This window comes from Eschrichtius robustus, chromosome 17 (assembly GCF_028021215.1).
Source record: "Eschrichtius robustus isolate mEscRob2 chromosome 17, mEscRob2.pri, whole genome shotgun sequence".
Taxonomy (NCBI): Eukaryota; Metazoa; Chordata; class Mammalia; order Artiodactyla; family Eschrichtiidae; genus Eschrichtius; species Eschrichtius robustus.
Genome location: NC_090840.1, coordinates 77,960,953 through 77,988,797, shown reverse-complemented (window position 1 = coordinate 77,988,797; position 27,845 = coordinate 77,960,953). Strand labels below are relative to the sequence as shown.

The window sequence follows — 27,845 nt, the reverse complement described above, 5'->3', positions numbered from 1 at the left end:
GCAGAATGGTTACGCAGGCAGTTTTTAAAAGAAAACAAGAGCAGTTGTAGGCTGCCTTTCCCAAGAACTACAAGCTCTTCTATTCTAGGAAACAGCCAAAAGAACAAGAGGCTGCTGAAGACAAAATTTCTCTGCAACGGCCTGCGCAGGGCAATGTGTGCAGCCATCTTTTAGGAAGAGGACAAGGTGGGATTTTCCTTTCTTAACGGACTTCTGCACCTGTTGATATGCTGACGCTATTTTCAGCTGAAGAATTGCTAAGTCCTGGATTTCTCCGCTCTCAACCACAGGAAACTTCATATTTCAGTAATTTTTTTTGGTTATTTATCCATTGGAAGAAGGGACTGGGAACTTTCTTTGGAAGGAATATGTATGGGCAGATTATTTTTCAGGACAGATGAGTTGCTTTGATGGAAATGGTAGATGCGATCTGTTTCTTGAAAAGTCTTAGAGCTGCAACTGAAGTCTTTTTCAGTGTTACTAATACTTGATTAACTATGAGTTAACTGTAGCCTGTTATAACTATTTGTAAGATGTAGCAGTAAGACCTTGCTTTCTGCTATGCAACTTGTTGGCTTAAAATTAAACTTGATGATTGGGAGTAACTAACATAGGGTAATTTGGGCTGGACAAAAAGTGAAAGGACAAGTGACATACTAGTATGTTATAGAGCAAACAATATTATTTTATATTCCAAACCATTAAAATCTATGAATGTCTGCTTTGACTTAGAGATCTTCCAAGGAATGCCAGAAAGTTCTCCCGATTTCTCTTAAGGTCTCTGTAAGGTAGGATCTATATTGTCTAACAGGTTTTGTGTATAGTTTATTGAAAGAATCAATTTGAAGCTATAGAATTATTTGGGTTTGTTTTAACGTGTGACAGCTACGAAAACAATCCATTACTAGTTATCACATTTGAAAAACGTGGATAGAGGTGATGAATCAGAAAAGAATTTAGTCTTACCTTACTATGCTACTAGGATAGTGATATACACAAAGTTTAATAGTCATTGGAAAGTAGATCTATGTCATGAATGGTAAGTGATCAAAGTTTACCTAATCTACACACTTGGATATGTGTTTGTTTAATTTGTAACTGAGAAAGTAAATTATATGTTCAGGAGCACTGAGTTTTGAAATCTGCCCAGTGACATACTATTTTTAGTGCAATGCTACTTATGCTACTTAGAAATGTCCAGGGTGGTAGCAACTGGAAAAGACCACCAACCCTCTCTGTAGCTACCTGTCAATGGTTTGAAGTGTTGGGTGTTGGACACCAATCCCCTAGCATTGTTTGAACTTGATAATGAAGTTGATGTGTGTTGGATGATGAAAATACAAATACATCTATTTATTTATTTATTTATTTATGGCTGTGTTGGGTCTTCGTTTCTGTGCGAGGGCTTTCTCTAGTTGCGGCAAGCGGGGGCCACTCTTCATCGCCGTGTGCGGGCCTCTCACTATCACGGCCTCTCCTGTTGCGGAGCACAGGCTCCAGACGCGCAGGCTCAGTAGTTGTGGCTCACGGGCTCAGTTGCTCCGCGTTACGTGGGATCCTCCCAGACCAGCGCTCGGACCCGTGTCCCCTGCACCGGAAGGCAGACCCTCAACCACTGCGCCACCAGGGAAGCCCCAAATACATCTATTTAGAGGGTTCTAGAACCAATCTTTTTTTTCTGATTTCTTAATCAAATAATTAATTTTTATTATTTTATTTTGATTACAAGTCAACCTTTGTAAGTCTAGTTTGCCTGAATAAAATGTTGTGCTTATTTAGAGAAAAAGATTATTTAGATGCACTGAGCAAGACAATGGAAAATGTAATCTAAAATCGTAGAGGCAGACACAACCTCCGTGGTCCTTCAACCCTGCCTTCAATCCCATTTATCTCTGTACTCTTTCAGTAAACAAATCTGACTAGTGCAATCAGTAGATGCCATCTGTTTTGGCATCATCTTTCTATTTTTAATACGTAATCCACCTTTTTTTAATGTCTTCTGCAGAAAATCTGTGAAGTTTGAACAAGCAGCCTTCCCAAGATGAACCGAATATCTCAACTGATGTCAACACCAGTAGCAAGTAAATGTAGGAGAACTGCTCTGTGCAATTATCTTTTGAACGATTAGACTTCTTTTAGCAATTTCCTTGCTTTGATTTTGCTGATACTCATACCATTAACCATCTGTCAGTGGCTTGTGCTTCTTAAATGCCAGTGTTCACTTTGGCAATGATTTTGACTTCATTTCTTTCCTTGAGAGAAATGTGGTATTTTTCCTTTTAGTAGGAAAAAAAAATATCACCATTTTTTGATGCCTGTGCATAAATGTGAAAGGGGATTGTTTATCAGTTACTATTAAGATGCAAAACGGTTGGTCTGTAAAAAAAATACCGAATGATTTTGATAGCTACTTGCAGAAAATGTGGGCGTTGTTCAAACGGTAGTGGTTTCAAATTTCTTCCTTCCTCTTGGTATTTTCTCCCCAAACCCTGCTTCTACCCTCCCTCACACTCCTACAATTTTCTCCTTCAAATCCACCAACCCAATCTGAAAGTCTAAACTACTTTCTTTGTCTTAGATATTTATTGACAGCAACGGAACCAAGTTTCACTGAACCTGTCTATTAGAAGTATTCACACCATTACTATGTAATATAAAATGCTGCTTTGGAGTTTAGAATATTAATCAACTACGACTCTCCCCGTTGAAATCTGTTGCCATGCCTTTGGTTAAACTGGAACATGAATGAATGCATGATCTATTTTTTAATTAAGAATACTCACAGGCGTCATACATTGGAAAATCATTTATATAAAACAAAACTTTATTTTTTTCCACCACTCGTCTTCTGCTCATTATTTTGTAATAGAAGTGCCTTCAAATGCACTAATGAGAGAGAATCTAGGCAGATGATTGAATTCCTCAAATGACTGAGTAAGCTAAAATAACCAGAACATTGGGTAATTGATTCGGGTTTAGGACAGCTTCACGTAAGATGTTTTCTTCCTCCTTTTCATGAGTCAGTTTGATGCTAATGGCATATTATTGCCTCATCCGAACTAAGGAACCTCTCAAGGAGTGTTGAGTGAGAGAAGAGACAGAAGATAGAAGCCCCTAGATTATGTCTTGCTGCCCATAGAGGCCTGGTGACAAGTTGTGCTCGTCCTGATTCATTGGATGGCTGCACCAGTTGGAATCTCTGCTGTGGCTGGAACGTCAGCTGTTCACACCCTCCACTGTTTGCAGTCATGCATGTTGATGCAGTGTGATAAATTTGTGCTTCTCTCTCATTTACTTGTGCAGATTCTTCCCGGTCTGAGAAAGAATACGCTGTAGAGCTGTCTCCCCCATGCATTTTCCCAAGGTATTCCATGGGGCTTTTCGCAAGAAAAATCAATCATATTCTTTCTGTATGCATTATTTTGTTGTATTCTTGGCTTAAAAATATTGGAAAATCCCTGGCAGTCCAGTGGTTAGTAATCGGCTCTTTCACTGCTGTGGCCTGGGATTCAATCCCTGGTCAGGGAACTAAGATCCTGCAAGCCACGTAGTGCGGGATATATATATTAGTTTTAGGTTTCATCCAGTTTTGGTATGGAGATATATTTCCAGTCCCATGCACATACAAATTGCAAACTTGCCTAACCTAATAATGGAGTTTGGGAGGGAGGGAAGTGAGTGTGTGGGCAAACGTGAATGGTTTGTTTGTTTGGTGAGTGGAGAAACTACCAAATACCGATGCATGGTTACTTTTTCTCAAATTGATGTTCTCTTAAATATGCTTTTACTGTCTCACTTTACAAGAGCCACAAGGGCCTAGACCAGTGCACAAGCCAGCCAAATGTCACGCTCCACTAAAATTTGTAGAATCTACCATTTTGTTCAAGTTCTGCAGGGAAGTCTCTTTTCTTTTCATTCCTTACTTTTTTTTTTCTTTTCTTTTTTTCTGCTTCTCTGTCTGTCTTTTATTCATCACACAGGCATCAGCCAATGTTTCCTCCAGCATTTTGTGAAACGTGCCAGTGGTATAAAGGGATCAGGCTTTGATATTAGAACCTGTCCCTTTTTGTAAATTCTAGGCCTCATACTACTATCAAATGCATCAGCCAAAGATGAACAAGCAGGTCACGTGGAAAGAGCACATGCTTTAGAGTCAGAAAGACCAGGGTTCAAATCTTAACTCTGCCACTTACTAGCTGTATAAAATACCCAATTTATTTGCCCTTCTGCATCTCATTTTTTTTCTTCCTGCTGTACTATAAAGATAATAATACTTAGCTTTTAGGGAGGTTTGTGAAAAGCAGATTAAGTATGAAGTATGGGCCAGGCTCGTAGTAAGTTTTCCATAAATATTATCCATTTAAAATAGTATTTTGATAACTTTAGTGCATGTAATAATTGTGAATAGGTTTTTTTCTTTGATGGCACCAGTTTATTTTTTTAATTTTTTAAATTTTTTATTGAAGTATAGTTGATTTACAATGTTGTGTTAGTTTCAGGTGTACAGCAAAGTGATTCAGTTATATATATTCAGAATATATATATATATTCTTTTGCAGATTCTTTTCCCTTATAGGTTATCACAAAATATTGATATTGCTCCCTGTGTTATACAGTAGGTCCTTGTTGGTTATCTATTTTACATACAGTATGAATAAGCTTTAAACTTAAAAAATTTTTCAGTATTTCAGTAAAGCATGAGGCATGAGGTTGCCTTTCAACCATATAGACATGTGATTGTTTTTCAAACCTAAGACATATACAGATTCACCCAACTAAGTAGAAGACTTCCCTGGATAGCAAATCAGAGAGGGTAACTATGCAATCATTTGTGTGGTTGACCTGAGGGAAATGGGCAAAAGCCAAAAAGATCTCTCTGACTGCATGTTCTCCTATAATTCATATATGTCTGGTGGTTGTGTAGTTATGATTTATCTATTAGAGTGACAAGAGTAAGGGTATAGCATTCAGAGGTTATTCGAAGTAAGGGTCGGGTGGAGGAGGCTCTGAGCTTCCAACATCCCAGGTAGGCTGTTTTGCAATTTTTTCCATCCAATGATGAGGGGTATCATATGGTGAAGAAACTGATTAGCCCCAAGTTTTCATCAAAGTGTTTAAAACAGAAAGAAACACTAAATGTGCTGTAGCTCAATTGTCTCGCAGGTAAAGAAATGAAAGTCAGAAGTTTAACAGAGACAGTCTCAGGGGTGCAGAAGTAATTGGTAGCCAGGAATGCAAAGAGGTGGTTTTCCTTCACAGTGACTGGAAATGTGGTTTTTGTGCGACTGGCTGAACCGGATGGAGATTGAAAGGTCTTCTCTCATTCCCTCTTCAGTTTTGCCTGTGATTTCCTGGATGGTGACAGTTCCTTTGAGTGCTGCACCATAGATCCCCTGACAGGCTCCCACTTTACCTGTCGCCGAAGTCCCAGACTCCTCACCAATGGCTACTACATCTGGACCGAAGACAGTTTTCTCTGCGACAAAGATGGCAACATAACTCTGAGCCCCTCCCAGACCAGTGTCCTGTACAAGGAGAACTTAGTCAAGTAAGTAGAGGAGGTTAGGTAAAAGGATCTGAAGTCCAACCCAAACGTTAATTATTCATTCATTCATTTGTTCATTCAACATCGTTTATAAGGAGCCCATTACTGCTCCAGATAGTGGAAACACACAGGCTCCTAAGGGGCAGGGGTGGCCGACGTGAAAACAAAAGAAAGTAATGAAGCGATACAGGTGCCGGGAGAGAAGCCTGGATAGAGGGTAGCAGAGGGGAGAAGGAAAGGAGGCCCATTTTATTTGGAGCGACAGGTTAATACAAGCTTCCTAGAGATGAGGATGATTGATTTGAGTCTTGAGAGGTGCAGGCTGTTAGTTAAGATAGATGTAGGAAAGAGGGCTTCCAGAAAGAGGGAATAGGCATGGAGTTCTAAGATACCCTGATACAAAGTGAGAGGAATGGCACATAGTTTGGGATGGCTACCACTTAGGGTGGAAAGGGCTGCTCTCCCAAGAGAGGAGACTAAGCCCAGAAGCAGGGCTGGATTGAGGAGGTTACATTCCAGCCTAAGAAGGTTGGGCTTTATTCTGTAGATAAAAGAGGAGCTATTGACAAATTATCAGATTCATCCTTAGCAAGATAACACTGATTACATGGTAGAAGATGGATTGTTGGGAGTGTGGATGTGTGGGGAATCAAAATCTTTTGGAAATGCAATTACCAAATCACGTCACCACCACCCCCTTCCCCTTGACATACTTCAGTGATCTCCCTGTGCTCTTATGTTAAATTCCAACTCCTTCACATAACAGTCAAGGTTATTCATTATCCGCCTTCTTTTTACCTTTCCTGACTCATTTCCTAGCATGACTCAATATGAGACTTCTTGTTCATATATCCCAGAAAGGCTCCCTTGACTCCAGATTAGCAATACCCCTCCTGGTGCTCTCAAAGCAGCCTCAGTTAATGTGGTCAGAACACACATCCACAGAGCACAGTAATCAAGGGCAGAGAGGATGGAGCCAGACTGCCTGGGTTTGCACCCCTGTTATGTCACTTACTAGCTGTATGACCTCAGACAAGTTCTTTAACTCTTTGTGCCTCAGTTTCCTGATCTGAGAAATGAGGTAACAGTAGTACCTACCTCACAAGGCTGTTCTGAGGATAATGTGAGTTACTATATGTAAATCACTAAGAAGGACACCAGGCACATGATGAGGTCAGTGAAAGCATTAGCCGTATATGCATTATTTTTGCCTTTCTCCCATACTAGATTATGAACTTTTTTGACCCAAGGTTTTGTCTTTTATCTCAATATACTTGACATTGATCCAAGCACCTGGCACACACAGAAATTTAAGAAACTTCTCTGGAATTAACGGAGGAAACAAATGAAATGAGCTTCACGGACCTGCGTGGTAGAGATGTGCCCTGTGCATCCATTTTCACTAAATTCTCCGCGTTGACCCTGAGTTGACTCCTACTCATGATTCACTTGCTACTTTCATTTCTCTCCAGAATATTTAGAAAGAAAAAGAGAATCCGCCGTTCTTTTTCTTCTCTCTTCAACCTCAGTGCCTCTGAATCTTGGCTGCATGGAAACATCTTTAGTAATGCTGACTCTTCCCCCAGTGAGGACGTCTGGTTGGAGGGGGTCAGGAGGCTGGAAACAAACCATTGCCATGAAAATGGTGAGTTTGAACCTCTTTTTCCATGGTGAAATTTCCAAATGGGCAGTAGCAACCATGTGGTCCTGGACCAATGTAAAATCCAGAGACAACAGTCATTTTGATGTAGAGGATGAACCACGTTTTAAATATTCACCTAAAGTCCTCTCCATGCTACTTATATAATCCAAATGCATTTATCTCCATGTCATGCAAAATAGCCTAATTTCAATGTGTAATTTCAATGGACTAGCCTAATTTCAATGGGCTTATTAAGTTGATAATCCCTGGAACATATTTGCACATCTCCAATGGATCTTTTCCATACAGGATTTGGGTGGAGAAAGAATACTGGAATCAAGGTTCATGTCCTAGTTTGGGTACATTGTGATAGTTACTTAACTTTGCTAAGTCTCAATTTCCTCATTTTTAAGACAAGATATGTATACATAGTTATAATAATGTAATACATATATATAATATCTTCCTGTTGAAATATATGTTATATGTATAATTAGATATATCATTATGCATATTATGTAATACACATTATGTAATATTAATATATCTAAATATGTATGTATAGATACATATATACACATATGTATGTAAACAGTGATGGGAATTCAAAGCCTATCTTGAAGATTATGTGGAACAATGAATGTCAGGCATAGTTCAATGCCTGGTACTCAATAATTTGCAGTTATAATTATTTTTATCACTAGAATGGAAACCAAGGGTATTTTGGGGGCACCTACCATCTGCTAGACACTGTGCTAACACTGAGAATAAAAGGGTGAATACAAATATAACCCCTGTCTCTAGTTTACTGGGGCAGGGGTGTGGTGAGGCCCAGACCTTTGTTAAATAACTGCACAAATATAAAATAATAATTATGGCAAGTGCTATGAAGAAAAGGTATCTGATGTCCTGGGGGATTTGACCCATTCAGAAACTCAGGGAAGGCATCTCTGTGGAAGTGGCGTTTGAGCTGAGTTCTGGACAACGAGGGGGGCGTTTGGGGCAAAGGGGGAAAATAGGAGCATTCTGGGCTCAAGAGACAGAAAAGGCTAGGGTCTGGGGAGTCTACTGAATAGGTTTGCTGGGTGAGGAAAAACCACATGCATGGTTTAGGAAGATATTCCATTTAAGTTCCTTTAGGACATCCCGGGGTGAGTCAGAGGGACGGTCTGAGTTCGAGCTATACGTCTGTGAGCCATCTCAGTCTAGGTGGTCACTGAAGCCGTGGAGTGGATGAGATAGATCAGGAGAGAGTAGAGTTGGCTAACAGAGAGCCTAGAACGGAATTTTACAAATCCAAACGTTGAATGGGTGAATAGGACAGGATTAGCCTGCGAAAGAGATAGAGAAGAGGCACCCAGAGAGGCGAGAAGAAAACCAGGAGAGTGGCATGTGATGAAAAGCAAGGGGAAACAGTGATACGGGAGGGAGGGAGTAGTCAACCGTGGCAAGTCATGCCCCAAAGTTAAATAGGATGCGACTGGTATCATCGACCTGGAGGTTGTTGGTGGCCGACTGGAAGAGGCAGAAGAGAAGCAGAAACAGGGTGAGGAGGGTATGGGGGCAACGCAATGGAGGCCTGGGGTATTGAGGGCTCTTCAGGATGTCTTCCGGGAAGGGAAGGAGGGAGACCAGGTCCCTTACATACACGCATTGGACCTGATCACACTGATCTGCGCTGTTTCCTGAACACCACGCTCTTCCTCAGTTCTGCCGCTTCACTCCTGTTGCTCATATGCTGGGATTCGTTCATTCATTCATTTGTTCACTTGGAAGATTTTATTGAGGGCCAGCTAGGTACCAGGCATCGTTCTACACACTGGGACGTATCGGTGAACAAAACAGACAAAACTATTTGTTCACACGCAACTTGCATTCCTTGGCAGGAATGCAGTGACGTAAATTACGTAGCATGCTGGAAAGTGGTAAGCAGTGTGGAGCAGCAAAGGAGGAAGTGATGGGCATTTCAAGTTTAGGTGGGGTGACTGGCATGGCCTTCCTGAAAGTGACTTTTGAGCACTGACTTAAACGTGGGAGTGAAGCATCTGGGGAGAAACAATCCGGGCAGAGGAAATGCAAGTGCAAAGGTTCTGGCCTAGGAGCCTGCGAGGGGCTGAGTGAGTGAGGGGAGAAGAGAGGTCAGGATCTCAGAGGTCTGTGGGTGGCAGCCACTGTGGAAGGACGGTGAGAGCTGTGAGACCATTTCAAAGGCTTTGCTCTCCGCTCCGAGTGAGAGGAGAAACCACTGGAGGATTTTGAGCAGAAGAGTGATGTGATTCAGCTTACATTTTGACAACATAGCTCTGGCTGCTGTGTTCAGGTTAGATGTGAGGTAGGTATAGAGGGCAGAAGCAAGGAAACCAGTGCAGAGGTGTCAGAGTGACTCAGGTGGGAGAGAATGGCAGCTTGAAGTAAGATGTTAGCAGGGTGGTGGTGAGAATGGGAAGGATTCTGGGTACATTTCGACGGTAGAGCCAACAGGATTTTGCTGACCTGGGCTGAGAGAAAGAAAGAGAGCAGTCAAGGGTGCTTATTATATGCTAAGCACTTTACGTTCTGCCTTGTTTATGTTATTTCTGTATTATATTATTATTTATATATTACCTTGCTTATATACATTATCATGTTTAAACACCTCAAAGTCCCCTAGGAATTAGGTCATGTTATCATATTTATTATCATTATGATAAAATTGAAGTTCAGGGTTAAGTAACTTGCCCATGTTCATTTAGTTTATAAACAGCAGAGTTGGAATTCAACCTAGGTCTGTCTAGTTTGAAAGCCCAGCCTTTGCTCTATTGCCAGTAAGGGTTTTCCTCTCCTTTCCAGCATATACCTCATAGCCCAGGCCCAAAGAGCAAGCAAAGAGTCACATAACACAACCATGTAATAATTTAAAGATATGGTCCTTACATGTCCACTATTTTTCTCAACCTGCTTCCTGGGCAGACAGCTCAAATACTATATTATTTTTGTGAAAGCTTTTTGATTTGTAGTAATTATAGATTCATAAGAAGTTGAAAAATAAATAATACAGAAAGCACCTGTGTACCCTTCACCCAACTTCCCCTGCTGGTAAAGCTTACTCAGTAGTACATTATCAAAACCAGGAAATTGACATTGACGCCAGACCATTAAGATTTCACCAGTTTTTGTGTGTGAATGTGTGTGTGTGTGTGTGTTACACTAGATTCATTTAAAAAAATAGAGTGCTTGTTAAATGAAGAAACAATTCCTTATGTTAACAAACTAGTAATTAAACCGAGTGTATCCTAGTTCCCCACAATAACAAGGATGTATAAACAGGACAAAGATAAGGGAAAGAGGCAGGGTTGTGGTGGGTGAGCCTGGAATGATAGACTGAAGATATCTGAAGAAACTTCTGCGCCATGCTGAGGACTTTGGATTTTATCTAATCGATCAAGGATATTTTAGAAGCCTATTTTATTTTATTATTTTTTATTGAAGTAGAGTTGCTTTACGATGTAGTGTTAGTTTCTGCTGTACAGCAAAGTGAATCATTTATACGTATACATATATCCCCTCTTTTTTAGATTTCCTTCCCATTTAGGTCACCACAGATCACTGAGTAGAGTTCACTGTAGGTTCTCCTTAGTTATCTATTTTATACATAGTAGTGTATATATGTCAATCCCAATCTCCCAGTTCATCCCACCCCCTCCCCCACTTGATGTCCATAAGTTTGTTCTCTACACCTGTGTCTCTATTTCTGCTTTGCACATACACTCTTTTTGATATTCTTTTCCATTGTGGTTTATCATAGGATACTGAATATAGTTCTCTGTGCTACACAGTAGGACCTTGTTGTTTATTCATTCCATATCTAATAGCTTACATCTGCTAGTAGAAGACTCTTAAGCAGGGCAATGACACAATCAGATTTAGATGTTTAAAGATTGCCTTTACAGCACCATGAAGTGAAGATTGGATGGAGGTACCTAGTGGGAACTCAGAGGCAATTAAAACCAACTGGCACACCAGGCACAGTGGCTCTGGAAATAGAGGGAAGAGACTGAAGGAATCTTTTTCAAGGTGGAATTGACACGCTGGTGACAGATCGAATGTAGTGATGAGAAAGTGGGAGGAATCAAAGAAAACGGATGTGTTTAATTGAGGGAACTGCATGAAAAGTTCTGCCTGTCACCAAGGCCTGGAAGACAGTCTGGCCGAGTGATGAGGACGATGAGCTTTTGAGCTGAACGGACCTAAATTCAAGTCCTTGAATCACCTTCTCCAACCTGAGTGTTCTTGGGGAAGTTAGTTAAAAATTCTGGTCTTCTATTTCTATGTATATAATATAAGAAAAATAGTAACATGTGGAATTGTTATGAGGATGAGATGCAATAATTCATGGAAAGGACATATTAGCACAGGGTCTGGTGTCCTGCTCAATATGAATTAGCTCTAAAAGGGCAAAAAAGAACAGGTTGGGGTCAGGAAAAGAGACCCTGAATTCTGTTTCTTATGAGTTAAATTTGTAGTACTTATGGGAAGTGGACAGATAGCCAGTAGGGGTTTGGAAGTGTAAGAAAAGAAGTCAGGAGTAAGGAAGGATCTGGATATTGATTTGGAAGCCAGTATGAGAAGTAGTAGAGGTCTTTGGAATAAAGGAGGAAAGCAAGTGGATGAGCAGAAAGGAGAGTTAAGAAAGGGATTTAGGAGGTTAAACAGAAGCTCCAGTAATAATTATCCCTAATAGTAATGAGTGCTATGGGCCAGCACCATTGCAACAAATCCATTATGTTATGTCATCACTTCTCTCCAAAGTCTATGAGGGAGTATTAGTTGTGTGTGTGTGTGTGTGTGTGTGTGTGTGTGTGTGTTAGGAACACAATGTAAGATTTACCCTCTTAGCAAAGTTCTAAGTATACAACACAGAATTGTTACCTATAGCCACTGTGCTGTACAGACCTCTAGGATACATTCATCTTGTGGAACTGAAATTTGGACTACTGAAATCATGCAGCATTTCTCCTGCTGTGTGTGGCTTATTTCACGTAACACAATGTGCTTCAGGTTCATCCATGTTGGTGAGGATGTGGAAAAAAGGGAACCCTTGTGCACTGCTGGAGGGAATGTAAATTAGTACAGGCGCTATGGAAAACAGTAGGGAGTCTCCTAAAAAAATTAAAAATAGGACTACCATGTGATCCAGCAATCCCACTTCTGGATATATATTCAAAGGAATTGAAATCAGGATCTCAAAGATTTATCAGCAGTCCATATTCATTTCAGCATTACTCACAATAGCAAAGATATGGAAACAATCTAAACGTCCATCAGCAGATAAATGGGCAAAGAAAATGTGGCATATACATACAGTGGAATGTTATTCAGCCTTATAAAAGAAGGAAATCCTGCCATTTGCAACAACATGGAGAGAGTATTATGATTATCCCCATTTTACCGAGGGAAAATCTAAGTCAGATTAGATACTTTTCATGGGGCCATGCAACTAGTAAGTAGCATAGGCTGACCTCAAACCGAGGCATCTTGAGTATGTGCTCACTGTGCTACACCCAGGACAGGCACTGTGGGGAAAGTTTCTCAGGCAGAGGACCAGAACAGCATGATGCCATGAAAGAAGAGCATATAAAGAAATGACTAAGGGTGTGCCGCTTGGTAAAGAGGTCAAGTGTCCTGGAGCCTTAAAGAAGCCTCTGGTAAAAAAGTTATGCACGGCATCTTCAATCAGAAGGCAACTAGAATACAGCAGAAACTAATGCAACAATGTAAAGCAATTATACTCCAATAAAGATGTTTTAAAAAAAAAAAGGCAACTAGAGGTGATCCTGCCAACTCTTGCCATCCCTGACAGATTAGCATGGACACCTACAGTGAGAAGGAGCCCTCTTTACTTTTTAATTGAGATATAATTCATATCATAAAGTTTACCATATTAACATGTACAACTCAGTGATTGTTTTAGTATATTCACAAAGTAGGTTATGAAACCATGACCACTTTCTAATTCCAGAACATTTGCATCACACCAAAGAGAAACACCATACTCATTATCAGTCGTGCCCCATTTCCTGTCCCCCTACCCATTAGTAGACCATTAGCCTACTTCCTGTCTGTATGGATTTGCCTATTTTGGACTCCTATGACTTTTTCTTTTTCTGGAGGAAAAATTAAACCTTATTTATTTTTAAAAACCAAAAACACTAGGAAAATATATCACAGCCTTGAAACAGCAAAGAGACAGGCTATATTAGCATTTCAAGTAATTAAGTTGGTAAAAAGACAACAAGGTCCTAATCAAAACGATAAGGTGCCAGAGCAGGGGCAAGAACACTGCGTGTTGCAATGGTCCTGTCAAAAGTGGTGTTTGGTAATGGTTGGGGGCCTGCCCTTCTTTTGCCCTAAAGGAATCACAGCTCAACCCTGAGTTGCTTACTTTTACTCCCGTGACCTTCGTGTTGCCAAAGGATTGTCTCAATAGAGTTCTGTTATTTCAGGGGGCAAAGTCAGCAATATTGGGCTTAGGCTTTCATTCCATTCTGTTTTATAAAAACCAGGTTTTTCCAAATCCAGTACTTCATAACTCTCTTAATTTCACTGTTCTTTCCTGGATACTAGTATACAACACAATCAAAACCCCCTTGCCTTTTAAGGGTGGGCTGCGTCTTCCTCTCATTGGTAACACTGCTGCAGTAGTGGTTTGCTTCTGCTGACCTATCTTATGCACTTGGAACATCCATCTCTTGGTCCTAGGCTGACTTTCCAGAACACATGGGGCAAGTCTTTTCTTGGTTCTAAAGCAACGTTTCCCCAAAGTGTGGGTGAGGCGGCAGACGCCTCTAGGACACAACAGTAGTGAATGTCGAATCTCTCAGTGAGACAGAAGCTCTGACTCCTCTTCCAGATCTCACCATCTTTCTGATAAAACCAAGGAGAAGGGCTCAGATTAGAGCCTCAGTTGCTTTAAGACTCCTGAACACTCACTACTCTCTTTTAACAAAGAACAGGCTCAGAGCTTTCCCCTACAAAGGTATTTAGTGCAAATTAAATAAGGTCTCATTTTCACTGTACTTGTTTTTATATTTACTTTTTCTTTAGGGCATTTAAATGATTGATATACAGTTTCCTTTAAAGTAAAAGACTAAAGTGAAACAATTTAAGAAAATATGAAATGGCTAGGAGTTAAGAAGGCTCCGGGATGTGGCAAAAATCAGGAAAATGATGCTTGGATGCCTAAAGTTTGGGAATCATTGTTCTAAAGGCAGAGTTTCACATATTTGTAAATTAACATCTTGTTTTCCCATAGTTGCCTCTTCAAAATATGTCCAAACAACCTTAAAGCAATTGGACCACAGCAGCACCGCATGTGCATGAGGTATCTTGTTAAAATTCTCATGGTTTCCAAATATCTTCTAAATATAACAAATCAAACCACCCCCCTCCAAATCAGTAATTAGTCAACCCGGGTGCGCACACACAGGACTTTGAAAGCTCTCATTTCTGCTGTCAACTGTAATCAAATCTTCCCCAGACTTCTTATTTTCCGGATTTACCCAAAACCCCGTGACTTTTATCAGCAATTTATTTTTCTCTGGAAGCGTCGCCGAGTTAGAAGACTAGAGAAGAATTCAAAATTAAATTGTTTTGCTGTTTTCTCTCTGGGCAATGGATGCAATCAAACTTACTTCCTCTGATTTTCTTTTGCTTCATTTTTCAGGCTAGAAATGTTTTTTTGTTGTTGTTGCCTATTTAGTTTATCCTTAGCTCACCCTTTCCACAGCTGTGTCGAGATACCTCTCCTCATTAGCTGCAATTCATTCTTTAGCCATGGCATTCTGTGGCTCCCCAGGCCCAATAGTGCAATTTGGGATGCATCCCCAGAGCCGTGAGTCATATTGGTAGAGGATCTAGGATTCATGCAGGGAGGACGAATCAGGACTTCCCGCTCTATTTCTGCCAGTCCCAAGAAAGAAAGACAAGATGACCTCAGACAAGGCACCCTCGCCTGAGGTCTGCGATTTTCTCTTGATCTAGTGCCTCTTCCGTAAATATCTTTAATGGCAACATCTGTATGTCACTTTGTGTTTCCCTCTAGAGCAAACAAATGCCCATTCTACATTGCAAGGATAGGGAATGTACTCCGGAGAAATGGGTTCATCCTTTTAAAACAGGAGTCGACTACCCTGACTTTAACTAAATCAGGAGGAACAGAATGAAATTAATATCTTCAAATATAATACCAAGGAACTATTTACTGAAATGTTTTCTGCATTATGATTCTTTCATTTATTATTAAGGTTAGAGGGAAAAAAATGTCAGTGAGGGGAAGCGTGAATTGGGGGCAAACCGTGTCTTTACAGAGATGAAAATTCCTTGATCATTTTTTGTTAAGATTCTTTTGTGGTTTCTCTTTTTAATGTCACCTCTTCTTGTAGAAAATTCTGTGTAATATTTCCAGTATTCTACATGAGATACATTTTTCTTTCATCTCACTCTCAGTGGCAAAGCATAAGTTCAACAGAGCAGCCTTGGATGACAGCACAGGAATATTTTTACTGTTGTCACATCTTCAACCATATCTCCCCAGATCTTACTTCAGTGCCATTCATGAATATATAATCAGCCATGAAAGTTACCAGTTCCTTCTCACTTCCATGTTAATTTGACCACGTAGCTTCCTCTCTTTTTTTAAAACAGCTTTATTGAGGTATAATTGATATATGCAGATGTATGTATTTAGTGTGTACAATTTGATGAGTTTGGACATTTGCAAACCCCCCTGATACCATCACCAGAGTCAAGGCAACAGACATCCAACACCTCCCAGAGTTTCCTTGTGGAGTTTTTTGTTTCTGTGGGGGGTTTGGGGGAAGTCTGTTTTTCGTACTAAGAACAAGAAGCGAGATCTCCCTTCTCAACACATATTGAAGTGCATAAAATACCTCACTGACACCTATAGCCACTATGTTCAGCAGACCTCTAGAACTTATTCATCTAGCATCACTGAAACCTTATACCTGTTGAACAACTCCCTATAGCCCCCTCCCCCCAGCTCCTGGCAGCCACCATTTTATTCTCTGCTTCTCTGATTTTGACTATTTTAGATACCACGTGTGTAAGTGGAATCATGCAGTATTTGTCTCTCTATGACTGGCTTATTTCACTTAACATAATGTCCTCCTGGTTCATCCACGATGTTACAAATGGCAGGATTTTCTTTACTCATTTGCCTGTTGGTGAATACTTGGGTTGTTTCCGTAACTTGGCTGTTGTGAATAGTGCTGCAACGAACAAGGTCCAGGACCTCCTCTGCAACCTTATCATTACTGGATGCTCTGCTTGTTTCACTTTCTACTGTTTCCTTTTTCTATGGCAACCAGCAGGGATGCTTCTACAGATTGCTTTGTCAAGAGGCAGCAAGTTGTGGGTGGGAGGGTGGGAGGGAACCTGCAGGGTTGGCAGGAATTCCCGTGTCCAGAAGCATCAGTTCATTAGCTCAGTATCCAGGCCTGTCCTGTGCATTATAGGATGCTTCACAACATCCCTGGGTTTTATTTCCTTAGATACCAGTGACACCCCATCCCTTCTCCCCTGCTCAAGTTGTGACAACCCAAAATGACTCCAGACATTGTCAAATGTCCCCTGGGGAGAGAAATTACTTCTGGTTAAGAAGCACTGTTATTTGAGGACCCCAAGTGTCTCTTGGAGTTCCACAGTCATTCCCAGCTTCCAAAACGGGGAGGGGCCTCTCTCCCATCTCTCACTCCTGAGTGAGCACTTCAACACACCAGGTACCTCCTGTTACACTCATGCTCCAAGTTGCCCTGAGGATAAATCTTAGCTCCTGAGTGAGTGCGACCCATGAGGCCCTTCGTGATTTGACCCCCTCTTAGCAGTCCAGCCAGAACCATCTTCCAGGACTTCCTGTCTGACCACGTAGGAGGCCTCCCTCTTCTGGGAACCCGCCACGTTCTCTCCCAGGCTGATGTCTTTCCTTCTCCCCCTCTCCCCTCCCCCCCTCCCCCCTTCCCCTCCTCCTCCCCCTCTCCCTCCTGCTCCTCTCTGCCTGGCCTGCCCTCTTCCTGCTGTCTCTCTGGAAGCACTCCTACTCATCCTTCAAGTTTCCACTTCAGCACTCACACACTCCCTCCTGGGCTCCATCTGGACACCTTCTGCCAGGCTTCCACATAGCGATGACCTCGTTGCCTCTTAGCTGTGGGCTTGTGTGCCTGTCCCTCTCCAACTGTGAGTGGGGCACAGCAGTATCTACTTTGACTTCCGACTCCCAGCCTCTTGAACTGTGTCCTGTGTGCAGTTATACAATAATTCTGCATTGAATGAATCAACGGATCCGCCCACCCCAGAGCTCATGAAGCTTTTGCCTTCCCCTCTACCCTGACTCTCCTTCCTGAACTCTGGCTTGGCATCTTCTCTGGGGCTGTCACCTGTGGGCTGCCTTAGTCACTTTATGATCCAGACATGCCATGAAAATGGAGGTTAGGAAAAAAATATCTCTGCTCGTTCAATTCCAATTCTCTGTCCTTCTTGAGACTATTGTTATGATCATTAGTCACCGAAAACACACACACACACAAACACACACAAGCACTGATCCCTTCTGCTTTTCCAGGAGGTGGTTTTGACTGTTCTCTGACGGATAACTGGGAGTCGGAGAAGCTAACTGCAGAGTCTGTGAAAACCTCCTTTTCCAGCCATGTCACCTCTCGGAGTCCCGGAGAAAACTCCCACAACCTGCCTCCTCAGTCCCAGTTCACAGCTTCTGAACATTTCCAGGAAAACATTTTGGATCATCCAAGTGAGTTTTTTTTTTTTTTTTAAATCTTTGCCACACCCAAATAATTCTTCCTTTCAGGGCCCAGAGATGCCTAATGTCCCCTTAGGTGCTGGTATCAGCCTGTGCCCATGTGATGCATTCGCAGAGAAGGTGATTGATTTGGAGGTGTCACCTTTGAGGCACCAGAAGGACTGGGTTTGCAGTGTTATTTATTTTTTAAAAACCCTGAAGACATTTGGCAAAATGTTAAGCTTGGCTAAAGCGGAGTCGTGCGTACACAGGTGTACATTATTATCATCTTTACACTTAGCTGTGCATTTGACATACTCTATAACAGGAAAATGAAGGGAAGAAAGAAAAGAACGTCCTTTCATGCTATGCCCCCAGCAAGGAAAGTCAAAAGATATCAAGGCATTGGTATTTCCTGTCAGTAGTAAATCTGAAATAAATTCAGCAAGCATCTCCCTTAATTTCTAGCTTGCTAATATCAGATTAATCATGTTTGCACACAGTGTCGCCTCAAGGCTCCATCTTCAGCTTGCCAAGGTTCAAAGTCCAGTGCCCATTTGTTGGCTGGAACTCAGAAGCAGTTTATCCAACCCTCCAAAATTTCATCTGTAAATGGAGATAACCATAGTGCTTACCTTGTAAACGACTAAAATAATCTGTGTCAAGCACTTAGCATCGTATATACTAAGCACTCCAAAAATGTGACGTTATGATTACATAAGATTGAGGTTAAACGGAAAAATAATATCTTCTCTTTGTTTGCCTTCCCCAAATCATGAATATTTATTTCACTGACCACTTCTACTCCCAAAGACCAATATGCTATGCTTTATTTTGTTCCCAGTGCAGCTATTAGATAAGTGTTGAAGGTTTTTTAGTTCCCTTTCAAGGTGTTGGGATGACAGAGAAAGCAGTGTTTATTTTTTAGCCGGTTTCCCGGTGATCAATACCTACTAAGGCTTCACAGCCACCTCCTCCAGGGAGTCCACCCTGTTTTCTGAGGAAGAGGTGTTAAGTGACCCCTTTTTGTGTTCCTCCATGCCCATTTCCTGCACTGAGCTTGCATGTTTACTTTTGTATCTCACCCATCATGCTGTGAGCTCCTTCAGGATGGGCACCATGTCTTAGGCATCTGTAGATTTTAAACTTACCCAGGTAGTGCTTGACACAGAGCAGGGGCTCCATGACTGTGGTGGACCAGTTAAGTGTGCTATCCCCATTTTACAGATAAGAATACTCAAGTTCTGACAGGTCAGGTAAGCCTCTGTACATGTTCTTTGTTGTATCTAGAATGTCTCCCATGGGCTATACCTGGAAGACCCCTACTCTTTCTTCAAGGTACAGTTCAGAGGAGACCGCTTCTGTGGGGCCTTCTCTGCCCCCTGCTGGGGGGTTGAGGTAGCACTTGGCTTCCCTGAGATGCCATAGCGCCCAGCACCTTGTATCTCTCTCTCTGTTGACGCCATCTTCCTTTGCCTCACCTGGTTATGAAGCCCTGAGTGGACAAGGTCTCCATTTGATTCTATTTTATCTCCTTCACATGTAGGTTTTGAGTGTGCAGGCTGTTTCAGGTGATGGTTCATATGCTAGGGATATAGGCGTACATGGCATCATCTTTATCACTCAGGGCTTTTTGAGTTCCAGTGGATTGCAATCCAACTCAAAATGGATTAATCAATCATTGAATGTATTGCTTCATATTATTAAAAATTCCAGGCAAACATTTCAGGTTTCTGTCAGTCTCTACAAGTCTCTTTTCTTCTGTGCCAGCTTCACTCTTTAAAATGCTACTTACTACTCCATGGTAGTTTCTGCTGATTCTGTACCTACAACTTCCCATGTTCAAGGCCAGCAGAAGGAGATTATTGGCTCCTCAAGTTAGGACAAAAGGGCAGGTTTCCTTGGTTCTGGAAGGGTCCCATTTACATGGCAAAACCAATCCCTTTGTCAATAAATATGTAAAGCTCCAAATGGCTTGGAGTGGATCAAAGACTGGGAGGGAAATCAGTCTGTCCATGGGGACCATGTACTAGGAGAAGGGGAGAGGGGGCTTCCCAAGGAAAATATGGGCACTGCCACCAAAGAACAGCAAATACGTGCCGGCTATTCTCAATAGTCTGGTGGGGAATTATAGAGAAAGAAAACAGCAATTTTAATTCAGTGTGAAAAGGTTGTTGATGGAGACAGGCCTGAGGTATAATGGGATTATAAAGAGGGAGAAGCCAAGGGCCAAGGGGGAGTTGAAGGCATCCAGGAAGGCTTCTTGAAGGAGGTTACACTTGAACTAAGCCAAAATCAATGCTAAGTGAACGGCTACTGATGGAATGAATCAATGAATACCTAGTCTACAATCACACAATGCATATCTTTATAGAACTTGAATTTAAACCCAATTTTCCTTCAGTATTCAAGTCTAGTGATCTTCGCAGTCAAGCTAGACTTATTTCTGTGAGAAAATGGGTTTCAAATTCTACATGAAATCAGAGGAGGCTAAGAATAGAAACACACTTTAGAAGGATGGTTGAGTGTTCAACTGAACCCACAATAACTTATTTAAATCACAGTATACATGAAATACTGTACATTTGCAGTGACATCATTCACAACTGCTATATTCTGCATTGCCAGTCTCCAGTGTTCTGCCCGCATTATGGACTAAGTAGGTTTTTGTTAGCCGACTGGATCTCCATTCAGAGCACAAATGGCAAAAATAAACGCGTTCATAGCTCAAAGTCATTCCAAGTTTTAAACAACTATTTAAACAAAAATTGAGCTTTTGAAGCATTTGGCAAAGATTAAGCTGAGGTTTGTTCTATTTTCCTTTAGATCTTTATGTGGCAATCCTTAAACTAGCTCTGATTTCTTTTAGGTGATTAGAATAATACTCAGGGTCACAACTGGTTTAACTCCTCCATTTATAACTTCTGGAGGATTTGCAGTCATTTCCACTGTGGCTTAGTAGCACTGAAATATTTTACGATAGCAAAGAGTTTCGTAAGGACGGATAGTTCAGAATATTTATTCTCTTTTTTTGCCCTTTAGAGACTCCCAGTATGCCAAGTTGCCGTTCTCTTTCCCTGCCCCATTTTAGGCAAAACATGGTGTTCTGGCTAGATGTGGTTTTTCAGTCTTGGCTCTGGCACCTTACATAGCTGTGTGACCTTGGACAAATTTCATCATTTGAAATTTGGTCTTCTCATTTGCAGAGCTATGATCATGGTTCCCGCCTCACGCTTTTGTCGTGTTGATGAAATGAACTGATGTAGGAAAGCTCTTTGTGAATCATAAGTCACTCCACAAATTTGAGGCATTAATATTATTATCAATATCATCCCAGTTAGATTTCTGACATTAGCATAAATTCTAAAAAGCCTTTTCCCAGCATTAAAGTAAAAGGCAAGCCCCAAACTGTTTATGTAATGTAATCATTTATTTATTTTTTTAGTGATAGGACAAAACTGATCATTTTCAGGAAATTTGTAATGAATGGCCCTGTACAACATTTGATAATTTTATCTTATTACTTATGACAAATTACTTGAGCTGACATACCTCTGAAAACCATGTTTTTGAGTTCTAATTCATTTCTTTTTATTTTTCCAATTAGAAACCAGTTTGTTACGAGAGGTTTCCTTTCAAGCAAATCTGTTTGCTGCATGCTTAATTATTTCTGCCTGTGCAAGGTAATTCAGATTTTATGTTCATGCAGTTGTGTTTCATAATTAATGAAGCTGTAATTGATTGATGATTTCCTTGCCTTGTTCCGCAAAGCATTTTAGGTAGCTCTGTGGTTAAGATTTGTTCATTTATCTGTCCATTGCCTTTTTATCTATCACCTCCCTCCTCCCATTATCTCACAAAACATACCAAAGGCAGTGGATCTTGCTAGAAATTGGATTTTTACCATGCATTATCCTTTGTTTAAATCCTCAGTGACACCCTGTTACAGATACAGTCTAAGTAACCCTACTTGGAGTTCAAGGGCACGTGAAGTCCCCATTGGGACTCCATCTTTCCCATTATATTTTTATATCCTCACATAAAATGTCTCCTCAGCATCTCAGAGGACATAACGTTCTTGCCTGGTTATAGGCACGTTTCTGTTCTACCCTCTGTCCAGCATGTCCTTCCTATTCTTTTCTTGCCCAAGTCTCCAGGGCGGTGATCAAGTCCCATCTGTGCTAAACCCATTTGTGCCACAGGGCCTTTGCGCTTGCTATTTATTCTGCCTACTACAGTCTTTTTTGTCTGGAGAAACAATAAGTTGTGCCCTTAATTCTTTCTGGAATCTGTCCAAATGTCACATTTTCAGAAAGCCCTTCCCTGACAACCCTGTATAAATAGAATACCATTCTCTATCACACACATCTCACTTGGCTTTTCTTCGGAGCATTTATCACCACCTGACCTATTACCGTGTTCACTTGTTTAAATGCTAATGATCCGTCTTTCCCTACAAGATTGTAAGCTCCTTGAGAACAGAGACATTGTGCGAGGGCCTCATCGATACTTGTTGAAACAATGAAACAGGGATGAATGGTACCTCCTGGGGTCTTTGTGGTCCTTGAACTCCAGTCAGTAAGTGCTGCTTCCTCTCAAGTCCCTCCTGTTGATGATCAAGTATCTCACATCACATGGATCACTTGGGGGAGTTGTAGTTTTAAATACAAAGTCCTGGATCCCATCCCTTGAGATACCAATTTAGATCGAGTGAGAATCCGTACTTTAAAACAGCTTCCCAGATAATTATGAGGTTTGAGAAGTATTTTTAGATCATAATGGAGCTAGAAGAACACAAAGGGGTTGGGGGGAGTCCTGTAGTTAAAAATACATTTGCAAAATTCTGCATTATATATCCCAATTTGGTGGATCACAATGTGTATTAGCATAATAAAGTCTCAGTGAAATAATGTGGTGAAGAAACCTGTTTAGCTTTATTTAACTTAGCTTTTCCCAAACTTAGCTGATCATGGACACTTTTCTTTATTTCACAGGACTATTAATAAAGTGTTCCTCTTAGGTTAATTTCTGTAGAAACTCCTCCCTTAAGAGGAGAAATTGACTCCCCATCACATGAGTTTGAGCTACGTTTGGAAACTTGCTTCCAAGCAGTAGTGTTTGGAAAGAGGGGGAAAAGGAAACTTTTCAGTTGAGAAAACTGACAAATGGTACCTCAGATGATGAAGGTCAGCATCAAAAGGGATGAGTTATGTTGATGGCATGTACCCTTGATATGATGAGAATGACACTTCACCTCTAGGGTCTTCTGAACCCCAGTCTAACCATGAGAAAAACCCAACATGGGGAACACCCTCCACATTATCTGACCAGTACTCCTCAAAAGCGTCAAGGTCATCAAAACCAAGGAGAGTCTGAGAAATCGTCACAGCCCAAAGGAGCCTAAGGAGACATAATGACTAAATGTCATGTGATGTCCTACGTGAGATGCTGGAAAATGGATCAATTAGGGAAATACTGTGAAGTTCAAATGAAGTGTGGAGTTGAGTTATTAGTGATGCGCCGATGTTGGTTCCTTATAATTATGGCAAAGGTACCATGTACTGTAAGATGCTAATAACAGAGGAAGATGGATGTGGTGTATGTGAGAACACTTTGTATTCTTTTTTGCAATTTCTCTGTATATCTAAAGTTATTCTAAAGTAAAAAAGTGTAGTTAAGTAAATAATTGGTTTTTTAAAAAAGAACTATTCCTACGGGCAACAGCACGGATGAACCTCATGGATATTATATAAGTGAAAGATGACAACAGAGTCTATATGATTGTCAAGAAAAGGCAAAACCAATCAGTTACTATAGATGTAAGAATAGTGGTTAATTTGGGGGGATAAAGTTGGAAAGATCAACAAAGGAAACCTTATGGGGTGCTGGAAATATTTTATTTCTTGCTTTGGGTGATTACAAGGGTTTATATTTTTAAAAAACCCAAAATGTGCACTTTATATGCTTTAGTGTACATTTGCTAAAGCTCAGTTTTTAAAAGTTTTTAAAATGCCTATGAAGACATGTCTGAGAAGATATTTGTCGGAATTTAATAATGAATGCTTCAGGGTGGTGGGAATTTTTTGATGACATTTTTCTTTTGCCTTTGTATTTATTTGTAATCTCTTTCAATATTCATATTTTGAGCACAAAAACTATAAAAATACTATTCTTCAAAAAGAAGAAAATCCACTCTGTGATACAATCATCCATCAGATTGACAAAAGCCCAAAAGTTTAACACCCTCTTTTGTCAAGGTTATGAAGCAGTAGGCATACAAATTTTCTCCTTTTTTTTTCTAGAAGTTTTATACTTTTGTGGTTTACATTTCAGTCTATGACTCATTTTGAGTTAAATTTTGTGTTAAGGTGTGATGTCTTTGTATAGGTTCGTTTTTCTGCACGTGTCTATACAATTATTTTGGCACCGTTTGTTGAAAAGACTCTCCATTTTCCATTGTATTGCTTTTGCACTTCTGTTAAAAAATCACCTAACTTGTATCTGTATGGGTCTATTTCTGGAATTTCTATTCTTTCCCATTGATCTATATCTCTATCCTTTTGCCAATACTGCAGTGTCTCTATTACTGTAGTTTTATAGTAAATCCTAAAATCATCCATCTATGGTAAGTCTAAAAGAACATCTCATGTGTTGGAAATATACAATTAGTTTGCTAAGCCTGAGCAATCCTGCTGTTTCAGATGGTTTCTGGGAGGAATCATAGCCAGTGTCTTCACATGCTCCTTGGTGATAACCATTGCTTGTAAGTAACCATTTCCCAAATTACTGCTCTGATTCCTGTATTTCATTCCAGTTTTGGGCATTTAAAAATACTTTTTCTTTCTCCTCCAAGATGTTATCAAGTCATTCCTTCTCAGCCTTGCCAACTGTTTCAAAGTCACCACCTGCACTTGGTAAGTGTCGCCTGTGTTAGCAATCATTTGTACAAAGACGACCACAATCTGATATCTGAGAATGCTTTCTGCTGAGTAATGGATGGCAGTGACTACGTACAAGAAAGGTCCTGATTATTTGTCCTGAAGAATACTTTCTTCTACTGCTAAGATCTGATAGTAGTATTAACCTGTCTCCTAAATTCCTACACCAAAATAGATAGAATTAGTTTTTAAGGCAGCAAGACTTAGGAAATAATATGAATTTTCAATTTTTAAATAGTTTTAAAAGAGCTTTCATAGATTCATAGCACTGTACCTCATAAATAGCTCATATTAAAAGGCTTTTCTCTTAGAGTTTCCCAAAGAGCTGGCAAACTGCCCGTGAAATGACCTCAGTTACAAACTGTGATTTCTCCACCATCTCTCACCCACTTAACGATCCCCCTATATGCTGACTGCCATAGTTCAGCATATTTTGAAGGGTGACTGGGGTCTGGGTGAGGTGCTCACAGAATCTCGAACAGCCTGCAAAGCGCCATCCCCTTGCAAAATGGATTGTGTTAATTACCCTCACTTTAATATGGCTGCCAGAGGTCGACTTCCAGAGCTTGGAGGCTGAGGTCTGCAATTCAAATTAGTTTACTGGCCTTCTCTCTTGACGCTCTGTTGCCCTATTTATGAAATTTTTCTGTTAATTCTGAAATCACAGTGGGGCTTAGTGAAGATTTATTTTGTTCTGGACTCCAGCCAACATTGATTTACTGTCACGCTGAGCGATGTTTCCCTTCCTTTCCCGGCCTTCCAGGTTTCTAGGGGTGAGCATCTGGCATAGCTAAGTTTTATTTAACCTGATAGTTAGAAAATTGGGTCCTGAGGTCACCCGAGAAATCCTTATTCTTTAGTTCTTATAAATGAATGACATTTGCTTAAAAGTTTTCTAAGATACCCACTTCTCTCCCTCTAGCTACGGGGCTGTGCACAGGCGTATCTCACACGAGGTTAACCACAGATTTGCACGTGTGCTCAGCTTTTTGGGCTGAGATGTTGCACCGGTCAGGACTGGACTAACCTATAATGTCTGAACAAAAGACTTTCATCCAAAGAGTCAGTTTGTAACCCAACTTTCAGAAGTGTCAGATGGTGAGAATAGTAGAAATCCGTTTTCTTTGGGTTTTAAGATGAATATGTACAATTAATCAGAACGACAAGTATCATCTTTTTAGGAAGCTTAATGAGGGCGGAGTTTCTCAAAGCACGGCATGGGGACATTTGCTCTAGAATCAACTGGGGAGCTTGTTTGAAAAGCAGAGGAATGGATCCTGATTCCAGACCTTCTGAATCCAAATTTCTGAGGAGGTCTTTATTATTAATAACCTTCCCAGGAAATTCTTTGCACACTAACTATGAAAGTCTTGGAGAGATGGTTTGTAAAGCCTTTACCCCTTGATTTCTAAAGTGGCATCGCTTAACCTACTAAATCTTTATTGAGAGTTTACGATGTGTTCTGTGCTGCACTGGGTGTCCAGAAATGCTCAGCAGACATTTATGGAGTCTCTGCTAAGGGTCAGACACTGTCATTAAGTGCCAGGGTTACAATGCCAAGGCCTCGAGATTTCAGAGTCTAATTAGAGGGACACGTACAGGGCAAGGTGAAGTTACATTTTGAATGCAATAAGTTCAAGTACAGAGTTAGCACAGAGGCTATGGGATCACCAGGAATGATGTTTGGCTAGACCAGGAGAGGTAAGGAGGGTGGGCAGGGAAGGCAGGCTGGATAAGCCAGTGTCTGACCTGCAGATGTCACCTGTTGCTTTGAGGGCATCTCCCACTGTTCTGTGCTCCTCTTAAAAGAAATTAGATCAAGACCAGGATGATATTTCCAGCTTAAACACTCTCAGCTACAGCCTCATTTGAACGAATCAACTTTAGAGAGTAGAAATAGGGGGAAAACTCACTTGTTTTTTGGGGAGAGAAAAAAGACAATATAAAATAGTAGTTAACTAAGTACCAAGCTGGGATTAGGGGCAAAAACCTCTGTAGCCTGTCCCAGGAAAGGGGGAGAACTGAGAACTAGTAGGAGGAAAAAGAGCTGGGCGCCACTGTCCTAGTTTTGATTATTCAAGGTAGTTGTGTTTGTGTGTGGTCATGCAGTAATTCAAGTAGATACTGCATTTTCTCATGTATGTGGATGGATTATGCATTTCTTTCCCCCTTTCTCCGACCTAGGTTTGCCAAAATTTGACAACCATTCAGGAGAGCCTCTGATGAATGTCTTCAATCTGAATATCGGAAATTGTCCCATTTGTAGTCTGCTTGGAATCAGCTATTTTATTGGAAAGAGTGAACAGCAGATAATTGAGAAAAAAACGCATTTTAATTTGGTTATGTGGTTTAAAAAAAAATCTCAGTTTTGGCCTCACAATGATAATATGCTCATGAAAATAATATTAATTTGTCTTCCCTCTGCAAACACAAGCAGTTGAAAAGGAAAGGACTGGGAAATGTGACAGAGAACAAACCACCTGGATGAGTGTTCTCTTATTATACCTTAAGGCAGTGGTTCTCAAACATTAATTTTCTTTCGAGAACTCTATGAGGAGCTTATAACAATGCAGATTCCTGGGCCTGCCTGCCTGTACCTATCCCTTGCTAAACCGCTGCAGTTGAACAAAGAAAGGGAATTTATATAATCAGCACCAACTTGAAAGTAAATAAATGTGGTTTGTGCATAAAATATAATGTAGAAAAAGCTTTCAGATCTTCCCAAGGGATGGCCTAATAGAAGGTGGTGACAGTAGATGATGGTTGATGGAAAACGGGCAGGAGAGAGCCATTTTTCAGAAAGTTCTTCTTTCTAACCAGTTTCTTTACCAAGTTTTCAATCATCTTGGCACTCATGATTACCTTTCACTCAAACTTCAATTCAGATAAAGATAGAACACACAAAAAAATACCTCAGGGGCAAAATAAAGG

The 27,845-nt window shown here is 40.7% G+C and overlaps 1 protein-coding gene across 1 annotated transcript; it reads left to right on the top strand.

The window, feature by feature from the left end:
• The first annotated feature begins 85 nt into the window (after positions 1-85).
• On the top strand, positions 86-27,171 carry TMEM71 (transmembrane protein 71). The gene is made up of 10 exons (XM_068525762.1): positions 86-186; positions 2,006-2,087; positions 3,304-3,364; positions 5,336-5,548; positions 7,018-7,190; positions 17,803-17,988; positions 21,584-21,659; positions 24,678-24,739; positions 24,830-24,890; positions 27,099-27,171. Exons 2-10 carry the CDS (start codon positions 2,042-2,044, stop codon positions 27,112-27,114), a joined length of 894 nt encoding a protein of 297 aa, XP_068381863.1. The 5' UTR covers positions 86-186; positions 2,006-2,041; the 3' UTR covers positions 27,115-27,171.
• The last annotated feature ends 674 nt before the right edge of the window (positions 27,172-27,845 follow it).

Excerpts from the sequence above, each read along its gene's own strand:
- TMEM71 (XM_068525762.1), top strand. The coding sequence starts at position 2,042 with ATGAACCGAATATCTCAACTGATGTCAACACCAGTAGCAAGTAAAT. Across the intron at positions 21,660-24,677 it reads ATTATTTCTGCCTGTGCAAG|ATGGTTTCTGGGAGGAATCA; the intron begins GTAATTCAGATT and ends CTGCTGTTTCAG. Across the intron at positions 24,740-24,829 it reads CTTGGTGATAACCATTGCTT|ATGTTATCAAGTCATTCCTT; the intron begins GTAAGTAACCAT and ends TTCTCCTCCAAG.